The sequence below is a fragment of the Pygoscelis adeliae genome, unplaced genomic scaffold (assembly GCF_000699105.1).
Source record: "Pygoscelis adeliae isolate BGI_AS28 unplaced genomic scaffold, ASM69910v1 Scaffold4, whole genome shotgun sequence".
In the NCBI taxonomy this organism is placed as follows: domain Eukaryota; kingdom Metazoa; phylum Chordata; class Aves; order Sphenisciformes; family Spheniscidae; genus Pygoscelis; species Pygoscelis adeliae.
In genome coordinates, this window is record NW_008824986.1 from 11,160,132 (window position 1) to 11,182,688 (window position 22,557).

At 38.9% G+C, this 22,557-nt stretch overlaps 2 protein-coding genes across 2 annotated transcripts in view; one reads left to right on the forward strand and one right to left on the reverse strand.

Moving 5' to 3' along the window:
- Positions 1–1,418: 1,418 nt before the first annotated feature.
- On the reverse strand, positions 1,419–21,060 carry LOC103918645 (disintegrin and metalloproteinase domain-containing protein 9-like). Its single transcript, XM_009326024.1, has 21 exons — positions 20,980–21,060; positions 17,390–17,509; positions 15,284–15,360; positions 14,553–14,631; positions 13,516–13,592; positions 11,762–11,981; positions 11,032–11,103; positions 10,219–10,391; positions 9,640–9,724; positions 8,457–8,578; positions 7,394–7,565; positions 6,374–6,463; positions 5,648–5,843; positions 5,418–5,523; positions 5,053–5,227; positions 4,556–4,636; positions 3,844–3,949; positions 2,850–2,982; positions 2,352–2,415; positions 1,839–1,891; positions 1,419–1,497 (listed from the first exon to the last, which is right to left on the reverse strand). Exons 1-21 carry the CDS (start codon positions 21,058–21,060, stop codon positions 1,419–1,421), a joined length of 2,361 nt encoding a protein of 786 aa, XP_009324299.1.
- Positions 21,059–22,557, forward strand: part of LOC103918646 (chromosome unknown open reading frame, human C10orf88) — a 7,100-nt gene continuing 5,601 nt past the window's right edge. The window contains exons 1-2 of the mRNA XM_009326026.1: positions 21,059–21,170; positions 22,057–22,185. Coding sequence (XP_009324301.1) covers positions 21,059–21,170; positions 22,057–22,185 — 241 coding nt within the window. The remainder of the gene's footprint in view (positions 21,171–22,056; positions 22,186–22,557) is intronic.

The window sequence follows — 22,557 nt, forward strand, 5'->3', positions numbered from 1 at the left end:
ACCGGTCTGTCGGAGCCCGTGAAACAGCCGGTTTTTACTCAATTTTATTTCGATAATAAATTCAATAATACATTTCAGTGAACCCCGAAGCGTCAGACGGCTGCGTGATCCCGGGTGCGCCCAGCGGTGGTTTTTGTTAGGATCATAAAATCAAGAGACTACTACGGGTGCTGACCCCGGTGGCTTATTTTAAATTATATTAATGTGATATTATGCTTGTTAATACGGTCTAAATGATAGGAATATTTAACATTATTTAATAATTTTTAATAACGTATTAAATACTAATATTAAATATTAACTACCAATAATTTTAATATTTAGCAATAATTAAAAATATTTAATAATTTAAGATTCTGAGGAATTAAGGAAGATGACGCTTCTTTGGAAGACGCTCCTTGCCTGTGCAGATTTTTGCCTGCAATACATTTTGGGTTCTTTCATCCAGCTCTTCAGTGAAATGACCATCTAAGGGATTAGAAATATTTTCTTGGTGAGGCAATTCCATAATTTAGTCACTCTTTTTGCTAGTTCATATTCCCAAAGTCTGCACGTGAACATGGCCAGTGCGTGAGTTACTCTCCAAAGTACAGCTTGATCAGTAGCCACGGCTTTGTTCTTGCCCGTGAGTTTTTCTCACCGTAGCAGCTTCTTTTCCATTAGTTGCCATTTTGACAAACTACGTAACTTCATACACTTTCTTCTAAGTCGGTACCGTTTTCTAATTGTCGCATTTAGAACGACGGAAGTTACCTGTTGCTTTTGTAGTGGAATCAGTTTCTAGCAAAAACTTCAAGCTGTAAACATTAAAACTGGAAAGTAACGCAGCTGGTAGGTAATGAGAGGTGGGATCTTCATTCCAGCTTTGATAGGGTTACACCGAAGACAAGGCTTAGAGCAAGGCACGGGAACTGTCTGCAAGCCTGCCATGCGGGGTACGGCTGCGTAGGTCCCCGGCAGCATACTGCTGAGAGGACGGTCCAGGAGGCAGGCAGACTCCGGGCTTCCCAAGAGGTCAACCCGTTCTCATTTTCGCAGCAGCGTATGAGTAGAGGTGGATAAATTATGTGTGTAAATAACTGAACTTTGGCCTGCAAGTAAGGCTACACTTCAGAAGAGTCCTGTTCTCTGATGCTGTTATAGATCTAATCTAACAAGAGCTGAACTTCAGGCTTTTGGTTTAAAAAAAAACCCAAGAGGTGAGGTACAAGAGGCACAAATACAGCCAGCAGCAATTAGCAAAATAATGGATGCTACAAAATCTGTGTTCAGTGCTTCTTAGCATCAAGTCTCTTCCAGAGGTACGTGCTTTCAGAAGGCATTTTGGCTGCACAAGGAGAGGAGTGGAGAACTGCAATCTTTAATTTTCTTCAGACCAGTTACTTGTCAGAATTGGTTGAGGGTTCGCAAGAAAGTTTTCAGACAGCTGGTCTTGGTGGGACTGCGGGTCGCTGAGGTCCTGAAGGAACTGCAGGAAACTGGGTTTGTACTGGCTGCCTGAAGTGTGGAAAGCACATTTTGTAATCATGAGGTGAGACAACTGGTATTTCTAAACTGGTTCTTCACTGTTTAAAAATGAAACAGTTGCTAGCATTTACACATATATTTAACTCTGTCTGCCCCTCCCTCTCCCTAGTAGCATGTACGTGTCCCATTATGCTGTTTTCCATACAAGCAGTAAAACAGCATTTCTCCTTCGAGTGTTTATTTTTATCTCTCATGATGCTGCATGAAAAATCCTCCTAAGCAGGACGTGAGACATTAGAACTTCACTTACAATGATACAGCAATGTAAACGTAGCAAACATGAAGTAAAGGAGGTTTTAAATACTACAAACCTTGGACCAGGGAAATGTGATATGGTAAAAAAATCAGGACTTGATGTGGCAGGCTGGAAAAGATGTCACAGAAAATCAAGTTAGCAAAAAAACCAGATTTTGGTGTGGCTAATCATTCAGTATTAACCTAGTGGTATTTTAGAACTAATTTTCATTTCCTTCTTATTCTCTTGCAACATTTTGTTTTCATAATTAGATCCACAGACGGGCTAAGCACCTTCTGTGGTATTTGGCCGCAGAATTCAGAGTTCAATCTTCGGCTGCTCTGCTAAGTAGCAGCCTGTTTCATCCCATACCACTCACAGCCTGTTTTGACAGGGTAGGCAATAAAGCTCATACTTACGCAAACAGAAATGCCATCTAACAGATTATAAATTATTTTAAATACTTGGAAATTCAGATGGTTTCAACGTATCAAAAAGCCACACAGTCATCAATAACTATGCCAGAGAAAAGACACTGTATAATTTGGATTACTCAACACGAAATAATGGAGGTATGCATCTATCTTACCTGATCATTTCTTGTGTTAGTACTTGGTCTGTTATTTTGCTTTGGTTGCTGCACATTGTTATCCCTGAAATAAAAACCATGTCATCAGGCAAATCCCCATTTGGTTTAACTACCTTCAGGGATGCGGTGTTTTTCAAGGTATGAGGCTACAGCTCAGAGATCTGGATTCTGTTCCTGACTCCACCCCCTCTGGCCTTGGCAAATAATTTCAGTATGCTATGCCCCTGTGTCCATGCAATACAATTATCAATAACAATTCAGAAAGTGAATGCATTTTGGGAAAAAATGCTTGAGAACTGACAATTGGACTATCTGGATTAAACTACCTAATAGCAGGGTACTGGCTATTGAACTACCTGCTACTACTAATAGCAGGGAAGTCTCGTCTTCTAGGAGGTATGGAATTCTTTGTATAGATAAAGCATCTAACTGGCTTGCTGAATTAATCTGGAGCATGCTCTCAAGTGTTGAAATACGCATTTGTAGTAAGTGAAATACCTGTGTGGTCTTCTACTTTTCCTGCAAAACTTTCTTTTTATTGCATCACGCTTAATTACTGCTAATACAGTAACGATTACTATTGGCAACACAAGGAAGAAAAAAATAAGCAGACCATCCCGAAGTGATGTATCTAGAGAAAAAGAATTGAAATCATGTAAGATAGTAATCTTGTTCAACCTCATGTTAAAGCATTTTTTCTGCTAAAACCACCTTTCTGTTGTAAAAACTACAATCCTCAAATTATTATACATTAAAACTAGTAACACCACTGAAATTTATAAAACACTATGATCAGAAAAGTAGGATTTGGCCTTATGTTATCACAAGTTCTTTCTGCCTTACCCACCCCATCTTGTATGATATACAACCTTTTTCCTTTCCCATATCTTTTTTCAAGAATTCTAACACAGACAAATTCATTTTGTATTTGCTTACCCACAACTGATCGGCACGTCTTCTTTGTCTTCCTAAGCTATTACTAAATACAAAACATTTGCGTGGTCTCTCAGTGTGAAGGACAGCAAAATCTACTCCATTTTCCCTTTGCAGAATTTCATGGCTCTTACACGAGCCAACTGCTGCATGCACCTCCTTAGCCCCTCTCATTTCTGAGACCCCTTCCATATATAAAGGCTGCCGGTTTCATTCTCAAGCTATAGTCTTCCTCTATTACATCCGTTTTATCAAAACTCTGTTTTAAATACCTAAGTAAATATCTAACTATTTAAAAAGTGTAACAGTATTTCTAAGCAACTAATGTATTGCTTTTTATCTCAGACAAAACAGAGGTCAAATTCTCCCTTGGACCAACTTCCTTGATGTCTGCAAACCTACACATCAGATAATAATGTTTGTCCTTCAAGTCAGTCCATGATTAAATGTCCCGTGCGGTAGAAAAAAACAGTTGAAAAGAGACTGAAAAAAACCTGTTATTAGTAGATTATTTTGTCAGGCACTGGGGGCAGAATGAAGGCCAGTTTCACTATCCTACCTATGTGAGCTGGACCACTGTCAACACTGCCGCCGTAGCCTGACTGGTTACAGAACGGAGGCGCCCATCCAGAATTGCAGTGGCAGTTCCCCTTGTTGTTACACACCTACAGTCAATACAACAGGGATTAATCAAACGAACAATGCCTTTCTGGAAGCGGCCACTTTCAACCGCCAGTATATATTTGGAGTTACACATGAAGAATTGCACGTGGAAACAAGAAATATTCCATAGTATTGCTTGGGAATAAGCTCTCCCCCTCCACAACATCCCAAAACACTGAGTGACACTGATACCAGAAGTTAATCCTCTATAGAAGTTAATCTTTGTTTTGTTATTTGCCTGCAATAGATTACAGTCCAAAGAACTCAGTTTTACAACCTTTGGACTCCCTTTTGATTTTTGATGGAGACATATATAAATCAGGAATCACTAGACTGTCCTCCTCAAAGGAATATTTTCCTTTTACAGTTCAACAGCTCAGTAACATTAGAAAATTCCCTAGGGAAATTCAGAAAAAACGTCTTTCAATGTTAGTGCTAAGAGGTTTACAGTATACTGGCAACATGAATTACAGATTAAAAAGTGGACTTAACTTTTAATACAGGTCAGAAAAAAACCAAAGCCATCTGGCTGGTTATTGCTTTTATGCAGGGATTTTGCACCTATCTCTGTCTTCTAGAAACAGGGCATGAAAACATCATCTACTCACCCCATTATCATTACACTTCTGCTTTACATCACAGCTGTAGCCCAGATGACTTGCATCAACACATTCAAAATTTACACAGGCCTGGAAAAAGTAATTAGCGTCTTTCCAACACAAAACTTAAAAATATCCTATCCTTTTATAAATATACTACATAAATGTATACATTTACAACTCTACAGCTTTTACTTAAATGTCAAGAAAAAGGGCTGATAGAACATTCAGTACTTCACAATTTTATAGCTGTATTTGTCTCAGTTTTTCTTAAGTCTTTGGATGCATCTTGATGGAGTAATTTGAATAACTGATAATGCAGAACGCTGATCTGTAGCATCCCAGTTGTTGAAGAGCTAATTAATTGTTTGTATGTGTATGTCTCAAAAAGCAGATTTTTTATTACATTATGTCATACAAATAAGAGAGCTATGTAATGCTTTTGAAAGTTAAGAACTTTCCAGTTGGTGGAATATATTCTGTAATGCCGCTGTGACTCATCTTACCTTCTTTTCTCCACTCAAACTTCCATCATGAACTTGAGCAGGATCAGGGACATCTGATCCTAAGTCAAAGTCGGAAGACCAGCATAAAACTCCAGATGCGTTATTGACAACACTCCAAGCAGGAAGATTTTGAAGACTAACAGATGTGCACTGGAGCTTGCCGCACAGACTATGCCTGTATTGAATGAATGACACTCAGAGACAAGGTGAACAAAAAAAATAGTATCAGTGCAAATACACCATCCAGTCAAACTTTTAGCTTGCATTTCAATGTTCTTTTAAATCTCATGCTCTAAGAGTTTGCAACAGAATATATTTTTTACATTGAAGATTTCAGGGTTAGCTTTTATTTGCTGGTGACTTACTGAACAGGACATTTCTTGTACGCTCCACCTCTCATTCCACAGTTTCCAAACCTATCTCCTTTAATATTTGCTTTTTCAAAGCACAGATTAGGTGCTTTTCGTGCTCCTGTACAAAAAATAGTGATTTTTAGTAAGCCACTACACTGTCTCAAAAATATGAGAAAGAAAAAGAAAAATCAGAAATGTCTATTAGGAGACTACAAGCCTTTTACATTAAATTATAAACATACCTTTTCCATATATAGATTCACATTGTGAATCAAAACTCTGGCATACTCCATAGTAGCAATATGCCTTCATGTTGTCACATGGGTAACCATTCATGATATAAACGTCATCTGGACAGTAGGCATTGCTTCCATTGCAGTATTCAGGTAGATCACAGAAATCCATTTTCGATCTGCACTCTGCTCCTGCCACTTTAAACTAGAACCAGAGAGGAATGCCACCCTACTTTTATTTTGCAGCAGCGGAAGCTCTAACATGAAACAATGACAACCGGGAACCTTTTGTGATTTTAAGGAAGACGAAATAGTTTTTCAGATCAATATCTAACGAATATCCAAAGCTTCCCTCAGTTTCATATGGTGTAGCTCTAACGTTTATGAGCTGAGCCTGCAGAGGACTTGGGCAGATTGTACAGATGCATACACAAGTACAAATTAAAAAGCGGCCAACTATCATAGACTTTGGAGAAGCTTGGTGTTGTGTAATGGAGATTACTACTGAGTCCCCTGATTGCTCCTGCCTCCTACGAGGGATGACACAGAGATGACATACCATTTCTAAGCTACTGGCCAAGAGTTGTTAGATACAAATTCTCTGCTTACACGCTCTCTACCCGTGAATGAAGTCTGATAATGTGAAAATATGTCAAGAGTACTATGATACCTCTTTTCAAACATTAAAAAATACTAGTAAATAGTATCAGTTCAGCTTAATAAAACATAGCCTACCTTGCAATTTTTGCAGCACAGTCCTTGAGCGCATTGCGATCCAGGTGTGAGTTTGCAGGTTGCAGCATCACAGCAAGGGTTAGTACATTCCTGAAGAACAACCATGGACAAGGGGACACAATGTTTTTACCTCGCTATATAGGTAGGAAAGTATATCATCAAACCAAGTGCACAGACAAACCAAACTTTAAATACACCGTCTCTCTTGCATGTTCTGAGGTTGACAGCCTTCTGCTCTAACAGAAACCAGCATACAGTTTGGCTGTATTTTTTTACCAGAAGTCATCAGAAAAACATCTGTTTTGATGTGTCGTGGCACAGGGGTATAGGATAGGTTTACACTTTAAATGGACACTAAAAGAAGCAGAACACTTTGGCTTTTAAATAACATTTCTTATCCCCCCTTCCCCCATCTTATTTTTCCACTACACTAGCAGTTTGATGTAGAGAAATGTTGGTATCTTTCCATGACTTGGAAGAAGGCCTATACAATGGAACCAGGGTTTGCTGGCAGCCATTTGATTTATTGGTGTCTTTTTGAGATGCTTTTATTTTCTAAAGAACGAGTCAATATATCCCATTCTTTGGGGGACATTTTGACAATGCAAATATGACCAACAAAAGTAATTTTGTTGTGGGCTAAGCTTAAGAGTTATAGTTAGGAAACCTGTAAGTGCTCTATAGATGAGTAGTCTCTGTTATGTAACAGAAATATCCATGTTGCTAAAACCAGCACAAAAAACAATGACATTTCCACATACTCTGCACTGAAATGCACTTCTTCTTAGGCATTGGCTCAAAGTTCTGTGAAGTCCTGTAGCCCTTAACTGAGCTCATATCAAAGTCAAAGTATGATTTTAGGCTTTTTCTAAAATTTATCTTCATATTGTTTGCAAAAATGTAAATTTACAAGGAAAACTCCTCAGATATTAATGCAAATCAGGTATACCAAAAGGCCAGTATTACACAACAAATATAATATAATATACAACAAGTATCCAGTTGAATTTCATTCATTACCTGCGGTTTGCCACAGTCGCATTCTTCATTGTTATCGACCACATTATTACCACAGACAGGTTCTTTGTAAATATTACTTGTTTTGGGAGGATTTCTAAGGCAGTTTCCTCCTCCATTTAGAATAAAGTTCTCAAAATCATCAGCACTGCAGGTGCTGAAATTCTGGGATCCACTGGAAAGCATAATATTGTTTTTTTATTATAAATATTTTGCTTACAGGAAAAAATACAACTCAAGCCCTTAAAATATTGTCAATCTATAATAAATATTGTGTTTCATAACATTAGGAGATCATGAGATACTTCATTTTTACTTTATTTTGCATCAGAGTACAGTACTAGAAGTTAAAAATACTATGTATAACAAACACAAGTACTCTCAGAAGCCAAAGAGGCCATCAGATTATCCATTCTGGTGTCCTACATAAAACAGGCCTTAGAAATTCCTCATCTGTACTGAGTCTAAAAATGCTTGATTAAAAAATACTTTCCAGAAAGACATTCACCTTAACTTGGAGTCCCTAAGAACTCAGGAATGCATCTTCTTATAGTAGTTTTGCCCAGTGTTCAATTACCCCGATTTATTGATACAAATGTGGATAGATAAAATAATATGATCTTTTTCTCTTAAGGGGAAGCCAAAGAACAAATGAAGTGAAAGAAACATAGGCCGAGAGGTTTTGTTTAAATTAACCATTAAGAGAATCTGCGCAAAGGATGCATGTTTGCACAAACCCAGTGAATATATGTAAAGCATTCTCAGCAGGGTAAAAAAAACAGCAACACACACTATCATTAAAAAAAAAAAAAAGAAGAAGAAAATCCCAATAAGTTTTTAGGAATGCTACAAATTAAGAATGACTGGATTGGAAAACTGATAACATTTCAAATAAATTAAAATGATGTCAAGACCTAAGTCAGTGAATTCACCTCTATGATTAAACTTTTCAAACAACTCCCCATTCACAAAAGTTCTTCAAGATTCATGGGACTTTCACAGCTTATAAGGCACAGTCACTGCAGATAAATAACAAGTATTAAAATAAAATAGCTGGAAGTCTTACTTATCTATGCTGTGCATAATATAGGATGCAGGACACCTTTTATCATCATGTTTCATTCCGAGATTATGCCCCAATTCATGTGCAACTACTGTAGCATGACGTAACACATTGTTATGGTTCAACTAATAAAGAGAATCAGTGTTAAAAAAATTATGAAACTAAAGAAAATACTGTGTTTCTACCTACTGATTTATTCAAGCCACAAAGCTCTCAGAGGCTATGAAGACAGAATACTGAATTGTATTGCAAAGCGAAAGCAGCAAGAACAGACAATTTGTCACTGTTTTTTCAGTAGGGCCAGATTCTGCCACTCCTGAACACTTTCTGTTCCTTCCATTAGGATGATATTCTGAATAACAACACAGTTAATCAGTCATGACACTGATTTTGATGGAGTCTTCAATGACAAAAAGACAAAGACTGTTAAAGAACAGAATCTCCCTCTAAGATTGTCCATGATGTTGTGGCATCCATATTGTACGGACAGGAACCTCTGGAGATACTGGTGCTGCCCCAAGGGTGAAGGAGAAAAAACTAGTTTCTGGCTAATTTTGCCAAATTTAAAATTCTTGCCCATTTACAGCCCCATTGTGGAGAATTCCAGACACCTGAGAATAGAGTGCACTATGTTCACTGTCTATCCATGTAAAGAATCAAAAAATACACATTATTTTGTAGCTGCATTCCCATCCCAAAACCACCATGGTTATGAACATTAATGGTACAAGAATGGACTTTTCTTATACAACCTGAGCTAGCTGAATTACAAAAAGGAGATAAAAAATTTATTTCAGGACTAAATCAGCCAAATGGACTGGAACATGACTAAGAGAGAAATTGGAAAAAGCTTTTTTTTTTTAAATATAAGTACAAAAATATGCACAAGTTTTTATATCAGAAACCCCATGAAAGAAACCGTACCACTCTGAGACCTGAGTGACTTGACCAAATAGGTCAGCAATTTATTTATAAATAATCACATTATTTATTAGGATGATCTGGAAGGTACCTCTGTGGAAGCAATGTCTGGCAATAGCAGCATCTACAACTCTGGGTTGTGTAAATGCACAGGGGAAAGCCTTCAACTGTTCAGGTACCTCTCGGTCTCACTAGCAGCACATCTATGATAGTTTAGCAGCTCCTGTGCTAGTTTCTTCCATTAACCACAACATTATGTACTTACAGTGCTGATTGACCCTCCCTGGACTTGTGAGCAGACGGTACCCACAAAAGCCATTCCAATGGATCCACCATAAGAGCTTCTCCCTCTGCAACAAAAGCAGTTTGAAGATGTTGTTGAAAGAGGGGCTGAAAGTTCACGATTTCTACTAAAAGACACTGATGAGTCTGAAACAAATACTGCAAGTCAAGATTTGGTCTTCTTGAAGTCAAGAAGAAATTTATCATCCTATCAGGGTTTCACTGTATTAGTGAACATCTGAATAACAGAGCTTGAAAATAATGACCAATCACCTAAATCTGCTATGTCAGTGCTTCCGAGTTCACAGAATCACAGAATGGCAGAGGTTGGAAAGGACCTCTGGAGGTCATCTGGTCCTACCCCCCTGCTCAAGCAGAGCCACCTGGAGTTGATTATCTATAAAGAATTCATTACACTTTCTTGACATTTTTCCAGGTTAAAACAGTTTGAAAGTTGAGTGAATTTTACTCTAGTTATATTTTCATTCATACACAAACCTAGAATCATATACATTAACAACACTGGCAGCATGGCTAGTTTTTCCACTGAACGAACACTTACATTATGAGATGGCTAACATCATTTCGTGATCGTTTAAGAAGATCTTTCTGTCTCCAAGAAACGAATCTACTCAGTACATCTCCAGCTGAACCATCCATTACAGATATGTGGTTTGTATCTGTCCAGATCTCTAATCCAACCAAAACAATCTGGATGTTTAATGCTCTATACATCTGAAAAAAATAAATTATAATTGCTGTCCATCAGTCTGTTTCAACTGAATTATGAAAGGTTACATCACTACTACTGTAAACATTAAGCTGAACATAATGACTGAGACATAACTTTAGTTTCTTTGAATAATTAACAGTTTGATGTGAGGAAAGAATATATGACTGAAGGCACTCTACTTCATGAAGGTACCTAAACATATCTTTCAGTTGGAGAAGTTGGAAAGACCGTGTTCATTCATTTCCTTAGCTAATTGTCTTGAGGAGAAATTGGGAACAGATGATCAGAGAGCTTACGGAATTGTTCACAGCACTGACAGTTTGCTGAATAAAAAAGAACTACATACATGAGAAATACTCTTCCTGGAAATGTAAAACCCACTGGAGACCTTACGTTCCTGGAGCAGCCAAAGTCTGGGAGCACAGAGAAGTGGTTTAAAAACATCTTGCATCTCTCCCTCTGTCTACACCTCTATAAGACTTGTGCACAGATTCAGGAGGTGCCTTAAATGTGTTACAAGTTGCTATATAACTTCCAAATACAGATTCAGAACATAATTGTTCAGATTTACTGCATTAGCTGTTCTTTTGAAAACTATGATAAAGTAGAAACTACTGAATTTCAGCAACTTATCTGACCTACCCCATCAACGTAATTAATCAGCTCAACTGTTTCCTTTTGCACCGCAGCAGGATCAGATTTCTTCAGCAAAAACTGTAAAATATCATATGAGAATATCAGAGAAAAATTTTAATGGTTTAATAAGATGTACGTAGCATTGGATGAAATCATTACCCTGTTCTTATCCACAACCACAAATAATTCCACATAGCTTTTCTGTGGCAGGACAGCTCGCTTCTTCTGCAAATTAGAAAGTACAATAAGTTAACATAATGACTAATGAGTTCAAGGTTTTTTTTACTTATCTTTCTCATTATTTTAATTTCATGGATTTATAAAGCAATTATGCATTTTTTAATGTGGCCTATCAATTTGCCTTAGATTTCCATATAAATATCTGTATGTCAGTAATTCACTTCTGCTCAGGCACTGGGATGCATGAGCTGAATGGCAGCTTCATGCCCTTCACATCATAACCACAACTGTCTTGGGCAGAGCTCTGCTCTTCTGCTAAAAGAATGCTTCAAGCTATGATAAATTCCCATTGTGCTGTTCTTCCGTTTCAGGATTTCCTTAGCAGTACTCTCACCAGTTTGGGGTCTGTGAAAATGAAGGCAACAAGGAAGTGGTCTGCCAGGCCAAACCCACCTGCAATGATACCATGCCAAAGCAAGAGCTCTGGAGACCCTTGGCTGCTGGAACAGACTGTGGAGAAGGCTTGGACTCAAGAGAGAAACAGAAAGGTATTTACCCTCAAAAGTTTTTCCCTGCTAGAGGTGCTGTTTGATAAAAACACATATTTCACAGACTGCTTCACAAACGTCTTCTCGTGGTGAAGGCTGCCGTTCAGCACACTACATTGGAAGGGGATATCCTGCATATCTTCTAACTGGTAAAGCACGTGTTCAAATGTGCTGGATGTGTTGAGCGGCTCCATTCCATACCATTTGCCACCAATGTAGAGAATTCCTCTAATAATCATAAAAGAATGAAAAATCATTCCACAATTTCTCCCTCATGGCTATGACTAGGTGAGTGAATGACAGACGGATACTTAAAAACTAGAACTGTTCATACCACTATGTTGAAATAAATTATTATCTTAAATTATCTTAATATAGGGTATAAGTTCAAATGCCCAACAGGATCTCAAAAGACAAAACAGAACTTATTTAAAATACCCAATTGTACACATATATGGGCTCCTTGAATCAGTTAGTGGGAAAGCCAAGTTGTTACTAAAGGAGTCTGGATTGTGGGTACAGAGCTGATGCAAAGGGTCTCCTTTAGCCCTTATCTCTAGTCTCACTCCTAGCCCCATGCAGCTAAAGTAATCTAGCACTTTAGAAAAAGATATCTTCTAAGACAGAAAGATAGGCTAAAAGGAATCACCAGGGTGTTTATGAGGGCAATAGCAGTATTGCACTGCTGAGTGCAGCTAAGTATAAAGATTTTGCATTTGTCCATGGTTCAGAAACACCTGGTACATGCCCATTTGCTGTACCAGAATCTTTCAGAAGCTATTATCTTGTTCTCCAGGATCTCAAAACTATATTTAGAACAAGAATTCTCTAGTTAATATGTTGCAAAAGAACATCCTCAAAAACATGACTACAAGGTAACCAAAGGATTTGAGTCTGTGTAAGTTTGCAGAACAGCCGAAATGAAATATCTGTTCTGCTTAGTGAGATCCAGCGTTACCTGGAATACCAGTATTTTGACTATTTTGTTCTTCATTTTAAGGAATGCCAGGAAATGTCATTATTTATTGCGAGTGGCATCTCACTGTGATACTATACATGAAAGATGTGGGTGAACTTTATCCCGTTTGCCTCTTACTGCTTGTGAAAAAACATCAAACCGAACAAGGCTACTACAACTGACAAGTATATCCAAAGTCCAGCTGAAGAGCCAAGCTCAGTGAAGGCAGGGGAATATGGACACCCTCTAGGCACATTCTGAATATCTGCACAATTTGCTGTGCATGCCATCTCATTTTGCCAACTCACATGGACTGATTCTGCGGGGAGAACACCACCATCTTTTGTGCATTAATCTGGACCCTTTATGTTTCTCAAATAAATGCAATTTTCTTGTATCTGAAACACAAAAAATTGTGAACAGAATTGTTCGCAGGAGTGTGTTAAGTTTAGCAAAAGCTTCATCAGCATTTCTTCTAGAGAGATACCTCTGGTCAAGACATTCGCATCAAGTAATAGAGGCCTCAGTTCATGCCTGTGTTCTGCCTATATTTGGATTATGCTCTCTCTCATGTTATTTTTTTCTGTGAAGGAATTTTGGAAAAGGGGAAAAAAAGTGGTAGTTGAGGGAAGATATAAAACCTCTAAAGAGTTTCAGCTTCATCAAAAGGCAAAATATAAAAAAAATTGCAAGATAGGATGGTGTTTTCTCTCCAGCTGTATGATGAATAGCAACTGTTTTTTTACTGTTTAACTTTGGTACTGCACAATGAATTATTCTGAAGTAAAAAGTAAGAGGTAATACCTAAGGCCATCGCATGTGCTAAGAGCAAGCATTGAGTCAGCAATTCCTTCAACAGTGCCATGATAATAACAGTGTGTCTGAAATGCAACAAAACCACATAATTAATGACAAAATAAGGTTGTTGCCTTCAAATGCAAACTTATTTTCTAACCAACCTTTTTATTTGCATGACATTAAGGCTGGTTGTCACAAATTTACAGGGTTCCCTATTCTAGAAGTAATCTCAACCTTCTTGGAGTAAAATATTACTTGACATGAGTACTGACAATAGCATTTGGTCCCTTGGTTCTAGAAAACAACCAGCTTTTTAGTTTAACCCATCACCATCTTTTAGCAAAATCTTTTAATCTACATTGCTCATCCTGTTCTTAAACATACTGCTCTCAAAGGCTGATCTGAGAAGATCTCCCATGCACAAAGCACCCACTTAAGTCTCACTGAGCTCACATGCAGTTGAAAGTTGAAATTAAATGCAAAAGTATCTATAAGGCTTGTTTGATACAGGACCTAAAAACTACAGAGCTTTGATGCTGCCATTGTACCTTTAATTGCATACTATGCAAAGGCGACCTAATCAGGCAGCTCAAATTCACTCTTGGCATAATCTCCTGGCATCTCCTTTTGCACCTTGGAAAACAGTGATGCTGTATCACCATAAACAGCCCACTCACTCATAAGACATAGAACCTTATGTTTTGTATCAGTGGTAACTGTTAAAGAGCAATGCTACAAATGTGAAAACTCACAAAAGCCTCTTTCCCAGCAAATCTATTTTTCTTCTGTAGATACTTTATGTGCATCACTAGCATTTTCCCCTCCACTGCCAAAAATGTATACAATTTTCACTGTTCTATTATAGAGATTTGAAGAATGGTTGTGCATTCACTTTTGCTTTGAAAATACATTTGGATACATACACATCCTTGTTGTCATCCTCAGTTATATCAAATTGTTAGTATGGCTTCAATTCATAAAGCTTGGCTTCCCTGGTTTGAGGAAACTCTTAAACAAAAGGGGAAATTTGTTATGTACGATACCTTGGTTTTTGATTGTGTGGCCTCCAGTTTCCCATTTTCCGCATAGGTATATAGCATAAAATCTTCGCTAACAAGCTTTCTGGAAACAAAAATAGACTACTGCTCTTTTAACAGTCTAAAAAGCAAGAAATAAGTGAAGAATCCTAGTAAGTACTACATTCTGTTAGCAGCACACTCATCCTAAATTATTATTAAAATCCACGGATATGAAACAAAATGCCTCCAAAATGAGCTGCATTATTTGGACAATAAGTTATTTTGAAATATTTTAACTAAAATATCCATAGAGTGGGACCTGAGCGGACTATGTTATATCAGGGCCTGGACTATTACAGGCTCAGGAATGAGGAACAACAGTAATAGACAAATCTCTTCAAATACAACACGGCTAACAACCCTCCCCTACCCGCTACTAAAGAGCTAACGTTGAGCTGAATTCTAATTTTCTGTAAGGATTTTCTGAAATCTACCATCGTGTGGTGCTAATAAAAAAATAATCAAAATAAATTTCTGCACAACTAGAAAAAATATTATTCCCTTCTATTTGCAAGCTAGTACCATAACAGAGACACTATTTAACAGTAATTTTGTAATTACTACAATCTGCCATTTAAATGGTTTCTTCTGAATTTTTTCAGTATAAAAATACTTGTCTGTATTTTGATAGTCTGAATACTATATGCAACTAAATCCCAAGATGGAATGATTTCTTAGAACACTCTATCACATACTTATTTTTCTTCAGTTTTAGGAGGTATGTTCCATTTCTGGTTTTAATTGCGTAAGAAAGATTGTCATCTGAATGCTTCTGAAAACAGAACAAAATATATCACTTAATTAGGTGATTTTCTACTTGGTTGTGTCAGTTCCATGTTTTCTTTGACAAGAGAAGTTCAACTACTATATATGTCTTAAGTATTTACCACATTTACAAAACACACATTCCTAACCCTCATGCCTTTCAAAGCCTCAGCAGCACACTCTACATTCTTTCCTATAGGAAGTTTAAATTCTACTAAGCTAAGAAGACAGAATGAAAAAACACACAACCTACAGAAGAAATTAAATATGTCTGCCATTAGAAATTTGTAGAGGGAATGTAGAAGATATAAAGTCTACAGAAAAATGGAAATGTAAAATTTGTGGTATTAAAAGAACAAGGCCAAGTGCCAGGTCCTGCACTTCGGCCACAACAACCCCATGCAGCGCTACAGGCTTGGGGAAGAGTGGCTGGAAAGCTGCCTGGCGGAAAAGGACCTGGGGGTGCTGGTCGACAGCCGGCTGAACATGAGCCAGCAGTGTGCCCAGGCGGCCAAGAAGGCCAATGGCATCCTGGCCTGTATCAGAACTAGTGTGGCCAACAGGAGTAGGGAAGTGATCGTGCCCCTGTACTCGGCCCTGGTGAGGCCGCACCTCGAATACTGTGTTCAGTTTTGGGCCCCTCACTACAAGAAGGACGTCGAGGTGCTGGAGCGTGTCCAGAGAAGGGCAATGAGGCTGGTGAAGGGTCTGGAGAACAAGTCTTATGAGGAGCGGCTGAGGGAGCTGGGGTTGTTTAGCCTGGGGAAAAGGAGGCTGAGGGGAGGCCTCATCGCTCTCTACAACTACCTGAAAGGAGGCTGTAGCGAGGTGGTTAGCCTGGAGAAAAGGAGGCTGAGGGGGGACCTCATTGCTCTCTACAACTACCTGAAAGGAGGTTGTAGCGAGGTGGGTGTCGGTCTCTTCTCCCAAGTAACTGGCGAAAGGACGAGAGGAAATGGCCTCAAGTTGCGCCAGGGGAGGTTTAGATTGGATGTAAGGAAAAATTTCTTTACTGAAAGAGTAGTTAAACATTGGAACAGGCTGCCCAGGGAAGTGGTTGAGTCACCATCCCTGGAGGTATTTAAAAGACGGGTAGATGAGGCGCTTAGGGACATGGTTTAGTAGGCCTGGTGGTGTTGGGTTGACGGTTGGACTCGATGATCTTGGAGGTCTCTTCCAACCTTAATGATTCTATGATTCTATGATTCTATGAACAAAAAAAGAAGTGTTAGTAAAGCTAAACCTAGACTACCACGCTATAGTTCTATAGGCTCAGGAACAGATGGTCCTCAGACGCTAGTGGAGAGGAGGTAGATACAGCTTGGATGAAGGTGGCCAGACTCGGATCCCCAAGAAGGGCACAGCCCGCATATGCACTCTTTGCCCAACTACCACATTATGTTTCGTGACACTCCTTATATAAATCATCGGCAGCCGGATGAATGACTCACGGATTCTTCCTTCCTTAATCGGTTTGCACAAAGATGACTAATGCTATTTCATTAACAGTTACTTCAGTAATGGAACTTGATATCTGGAACAAAGGTAAGCTACCTCAGAACTGAAGAATTAAGGCTCAGATCTTTCTCTTTTAACTAATTCATTTAACCTGTGTGACTCTGTGGGACCATTTCCACAAAGTAGGCATCAGCTCTTTAGGTGCTACATGGTTGAAATCCTCTGGTTATCCAAAGACCAGGTACAATGAGCAAAAGAACATATACAGCATGGATGTTAGTTCAAGTTCGAGTTCAACATCTAATCTGGCTCAGAGGAAATGGAAATAGTCTTCCTGTTCCTTCCCACTCTGTCTGTTAACAGAGACTAGAAGTTTGAAAGGTGTTAACTTAGAGTGTAGCCACAGACCTTTGTGGGAACAAATTTACTCTAAACTAGTTGAAAACACTTAAGAATCTGAAGAGATAGTGCAGATTTCTTCACAAAAATAATCTGTATATACTATACATTGTGTGTGTGTAATTAGGCCAATATTGTGAAAAACAGCATCATCAGAAGAAAAAATCAGAATAACAAACCTCATGAAAAAGTGGGTGATGTTTCTCTCTGTCTGTCAGACTTCGAGGAATAATTACTTCTAATGTAGAAAGTCTGGATGTCTGTTCAGAAGATGCACCTAAAAATAAAGTTTGAAATGTCTAAAAATAAAGTTTGAAATTTCTAAAGAATCAGAAAGGTCATGTCAGTCATCAGATGTCATGTTGGCATCTGCACAGTGGTCATTGCTGAAAAATCATTCTGATCAGGCCATAAATGGAGAAAGTAATTTCACCAGTACAGGACCTGACTGCCCACGCTCAGTTTGGTCTGTTCTGTCTCTGACAGAGTTCTTGGGTTATGCTGGGAAAGTCACAGAAATCAACATTTTAATTCATGGCCAAGTTACTCTTCATTTCTGAGTGTTTAAACTAAATATATGTGGCCTCATTCTCTGCAGAAATGCTATTTTGACTGTATTCAATGTTAATGACTACACCACCCCAAACACAACTGATGTAAAGTGCTAAAAACTGCAAATTTGAGCAAAAGTTTTCTGAAATAGGGTGTCCAAAACTGTCTGGCAGTCTTGGCTTTAACTCTTGGTCTTAGTTACTTACATTATAAACTGGGATAATAGCTCAAATTTTTCTCATTCCTTCATATATACGATATCAAACCAAATTAATTATTGTTTGAAAAAAAGTAAATCTCTCAATGCATATGACAGTAACATAACAGAGAATCCCAAGCACAAGAAAAAAAAAATCCCTTCCTGTATTCACTGCATACTTTGAAGAAATAGTTTAGGAATGGTCAAACTGATCTAGAAAAAGTAACCTCAGTTTAAAGCTGGGGCCTTCTGGAGCACACAAAGAAAATCTATCAAATGATTTAAACACAATCTTAATTCTCACATATTCTGGATTATTAACTTTGTATCTTTGTCTACCATTTTTGAAACATTTTTTCTTCCATGACCTACACTTTTAACCTAATGTACCACAGAAAATTTACGCACCTACCTTCTGTGTCCACCCATCTATCCCCTCACAGTAATTTTTGAAGTAGCTGGCCAGTTAAAATCAACTGTGCAAGAGATGCTAACTTCTCAGATAGAATTAAGTTCTTTCAAGCTTTGTGAAATCACCTCATCAGTGACAGGAAGACTGTGCTGATCTGTAAATCTACAGCAAGGCTCTCTAGGAGTGGCTGATGGACATATAATACAATTATTTTGAATGGTGGATCTAACTTTGCCAGGATGTTGCAGAACTTGGCTAGACAGAGAATTGGAGAATATTGTATCTCCAGAAGAAATAAATTCAGTCCCTAAATACTCTGTAACCAGTTTTTTACTGGTTACCAGTTTTTTAACTGTAACCAGTTTTTTACTGGTTACAGAGCCATTTGCTATGGTCTTGCCTTCTACCTACTGTTAGGTCCTGCACTTGCTTGTCTTCTTCTTGCTCATGTCTCTACTTCCTTCTGTCCTTTCCTTGATTAAATCAACCCCCCTTCAGCCCTCTCCTTCCGTTTAAATCCCTTTACTCCTACTCCTTTCCCCATTGCCCTGAATGAGGAATACTTATAGTTGTCCTCTGGATATAATTCTGCCACCTGCTGCACGTATAATCTTGGCTCACCATGCTGCCTCCTGCCATTGCCTAATGCTGCATTTTGTTAGTTCCAGCGACAGTCAAACCTTTGCAAAAGGTCTGTAGCCTTTTACATTATACCAGAATTATCTCCAGAACATCATGCTAATGCAGGGAGCTAAAGATAAGAAGTCTGCTGTGTATCTGGTTTCAGGTAAACAGTTTTATAAAGATGAAAACAATCTCCAGTGACTTTTTTTAAAATTGTGTGAACTTGAATTCATCTTCCTTTTTCTTGTCTGCTCATCGATCTGGTTTGAGTGTTGACTTTGATCAACAGAGACACAACCATTGCTTTTAAACAGGTTACAGAATCAACAATAACATGGGTTTTAACAATTAAAATGGTTTCTTCCTTCTTAAATTGTTCTTTCATAAGGAAACAAAGAGATTTCTTCTCATTTATAGTAGCACAAAGTCACCTTCAGCCTCTCATGTTTCTGTGAAAGGAATTCATAATTGGAAAGAAGCCACAGAATCATCCATTCAAAGCAAGGAGGAGGATTCTTCAGTGTAATGATGATCTCTACCTATTAGCTAACATCAGGATTTTTAAAAGCTAGGTGCAAGTAGCATATGTTTAACATTAAAGACTGGAATTGCAATCAAAATGTGGAAGTTGCTGTTAGCAAACAGGTCTGCAAAGAATATTGACACTCAATATTTACTTCTGACTTTGCTCTTAATCTTCAATAATTTTATTATCTAAATCACAAAATACATTCTGTTTCATTAGTTAAGTGTATGTTGAACTAACAGTGGAAATGTGGTTCTAACAATTTAAATTTTGACACCTGAAAGCAGGAAACCATCTTTAATGCACATCATAAAAATATACATTTCTAAGAAATATTTCAGGTGTTACATTTAAATCTAAAATCTGAAGCCAAATCATAAATGGAAATGAGTTAATGAGGAACTAAAACAAAACTGTAGGAATTTCCCTCACGTTGCTGAAGAAGAAATCTCTTTCTACAGTCATAGAATCATAGAATCATTAAGGTTGGAAGAGACCTCTAAGATCATCGAGTCCAACCGTCAACCCAACACCACCAGGCCCACTAAACCATGTCCCTAAGCGCCTCATCTACCCGTCTTTTAAATACCTCCAGGGATGGTGACTCAACCACTTCAGCCTGTTCCAATGTTTAACTACTCTTTCAGTAAAGAAATTTTTCCTCACATCCAATCTAAACCTCCCCTGGCGCAACTTGAGGCCATTTCTTCTCGTCCTATCGCCAGTTACCTGGGAAAAGAGACTGACACCCACCTCGCTACAACCTCCTTTCAGGTAGTTGTAGAGAGCAATGAGGTCTCCCCTCAGCCTCCTTTTCTCCAGGCTAAACAACCCCAGCTCCCTCAGCCGCTCCTCATAAGACTTGTTCTCCAGACCCTTCACCAGCCTCGTTGCCCTTCTCTGGACACGCTCCAGCACCTCAACGTCCGTCTTGTAGTGAGGGGCCCAAAACTGAACACAGTATTCGAGGTGCGGCCTCACCAGGGCCGAGTACAGGGGCACGATCACTCCCCTACTCCTGCTGGCCACACTATTTCTGATACAGGCCAGGATGCCACTGGCCTTCTTGACCGCCTGGGCACACTGCTGGCTCATGTTCAGCCAGCTGTCAACCAGCACCCCCAGGTCCTTTTCCAACAGGCAAAGTCTTTACTACTGATGAAAGCAACAGTAACTGCAGTTGTCACAACCAGTGTCCTGTACCGAGGATGATGTATTTACATACCTACTACATCCTGGAGAAAAAAACCACAAAGAGCTCAACTATAAAAAGCTACAACCTGTAATCTTTTCCAGACACTTTTCTTCTTGAACAAGGTTTTCTCAATTAGCAGGTCAGCTAATAGCCTAATACCTGGGCAGAGCCGTGACTCGATTTGAAAGGTGTGCATCATTACAATCAGGACCGGAGAGTACAAGAAGACTTGGAGAAACTTTCTGAATACATAACAAAAACTGAAAGCTTACCTTTTATCCAAAAAGGTTTTCCAGTTAAAGTTAGTCCAAAAGTGAACAAAAATAGGCTGTGTTTTAACATGACTAGATTTCCCGGAGAAACTACTACAGTATCCGCGCAGACACTGTGTACCTGGCTGTTAGCTGCTCTACGCAGGAGAACTAGAAGAACGAGAACCGTCTGCTCCAAAGGTAAACAACAGAAAAAGCACTCCGATAGTTCACCCCTGCTAAGGAAACGGGAAATAAAATTTAATCCATTAGGCTTGCAAAAAAACTGGTTAGACACCTTAATGCAAATAAAAAGCAGCACATTCTTAAATGCTGATTGGAGAAAGAGCACCAACCCATGCCAGGATCAAACTGGTTTATTCTAAAGGACTTTGATACCACAGTGACATTATATGAGATCAGAAACATGTTATGTTTCTAATTATTGTTGCTACCAACGGATACAATGTTTAGGATGTTTATACTGGCTATTGTCAGCTCAGTAAAAAACTCAGTATAAAACAATCTACTCTTCGAAATTTCAGCTTGTTCTTTGTTTTCCATTTTTTCATCTTTACTTTAAAAATATCAAAAATACAATGCATATGAACACATGGGGATCCCCCAAACACATGGAAATCCCCCAAACAGGGATTTTACCCAGTCCCTTCCATGTTAAAGATAATTCTCCTCACCAGAAGTCTGTAATTGTGTGCAGCTCATCGCTCTTCCAGGATCAGAATAATCTCCCGAGGCACCTTGCAACCACATTGTCACCAAAAGCAGAAAATAAATGTTTCTAAAACTGGATGAATTTGCAGTGCATTTCAGAAGCATCAAGCACATTTAGAAACTCAAAAAGGAGACTGATACAACAGTCTCCTTTCCTCCGCAGTTTTTATGCTAAAACATTTACATAAATTAATTTTAATCAATTCATTAATTAAAACAGAGCAAATCCATTATTTCTATCGCTAGTAAATCACATAAAACAATGGCTTAAGTGAAAAAAAAGCAGAGATACCAACTGTGTTTGCAATATTAGCTTGTACAAAGCCTGTTCAAGTCCATGTTCCTGTTTCCACAGACCCAACGAACGTTCCTCAGCCGAGCACCAAGCGGAAGAACTCGCTACCCGCCGTCCCGGGGTTGATGTCTGTGCCGCAGCCTCAGGAGCAGCTTTCCCCGACTCCAGAAGCTGGGATCCTACTGAAAAGTAAATGAACCCAATCTTTATTTATAGTCTCTCTCTTATGCGGTACACTATTAGCAGACAACTCGGAAGAGAGAATTCCGTTGCTCCAAATTTTGCTATTTTATCAAGTTCTGTAGCACTGACATGCTTTTAAGTCTTTTCCATCTCTCCGAGAGCGCTTTATTTTATTAGAAAAAGGACTAATGCTGGCATCTGCCCACACCGCGGGTGTCATTTCAAACGCGCGGCGCGCAGAGACGAGCCCGCCCACGACTGGCCGCTCCCCTCCGCGTCAGCCTCCGCTCCCCGTGGGAGGGCGGGAGGCGGGTCGTGGGGTGGGCGAGGGGATCTCCTCAGGCCGCACCCGCCGCCACCCCTGCGCGCCCACGTGCG

Excerpts from the sequence above, each read along its gene's own strand:
- LOC103918645 (XM_009326024.1), bottom strand. The coding sequence starts at position 21,060 with ATGTTAAAACACAGCCTATTTTTGTTCACTTTTGGACTAACTTTAACT. Across the intron at positions 15,361-17,389 it reads ATCACCCACTTTTTCATGAG|AAGCATTCAGATGACAATCT; the intron begins GTTTGTTATTCT and ends TTCTGTTTTCAG. Across the intron at positions 2,416-2,849 it reads AAAAGTAGAAGACCACACAG|GGATAACAATGTGCAGCAAC; the intron begins GTATTTCACTTA and ends TTTTTATTTCAG.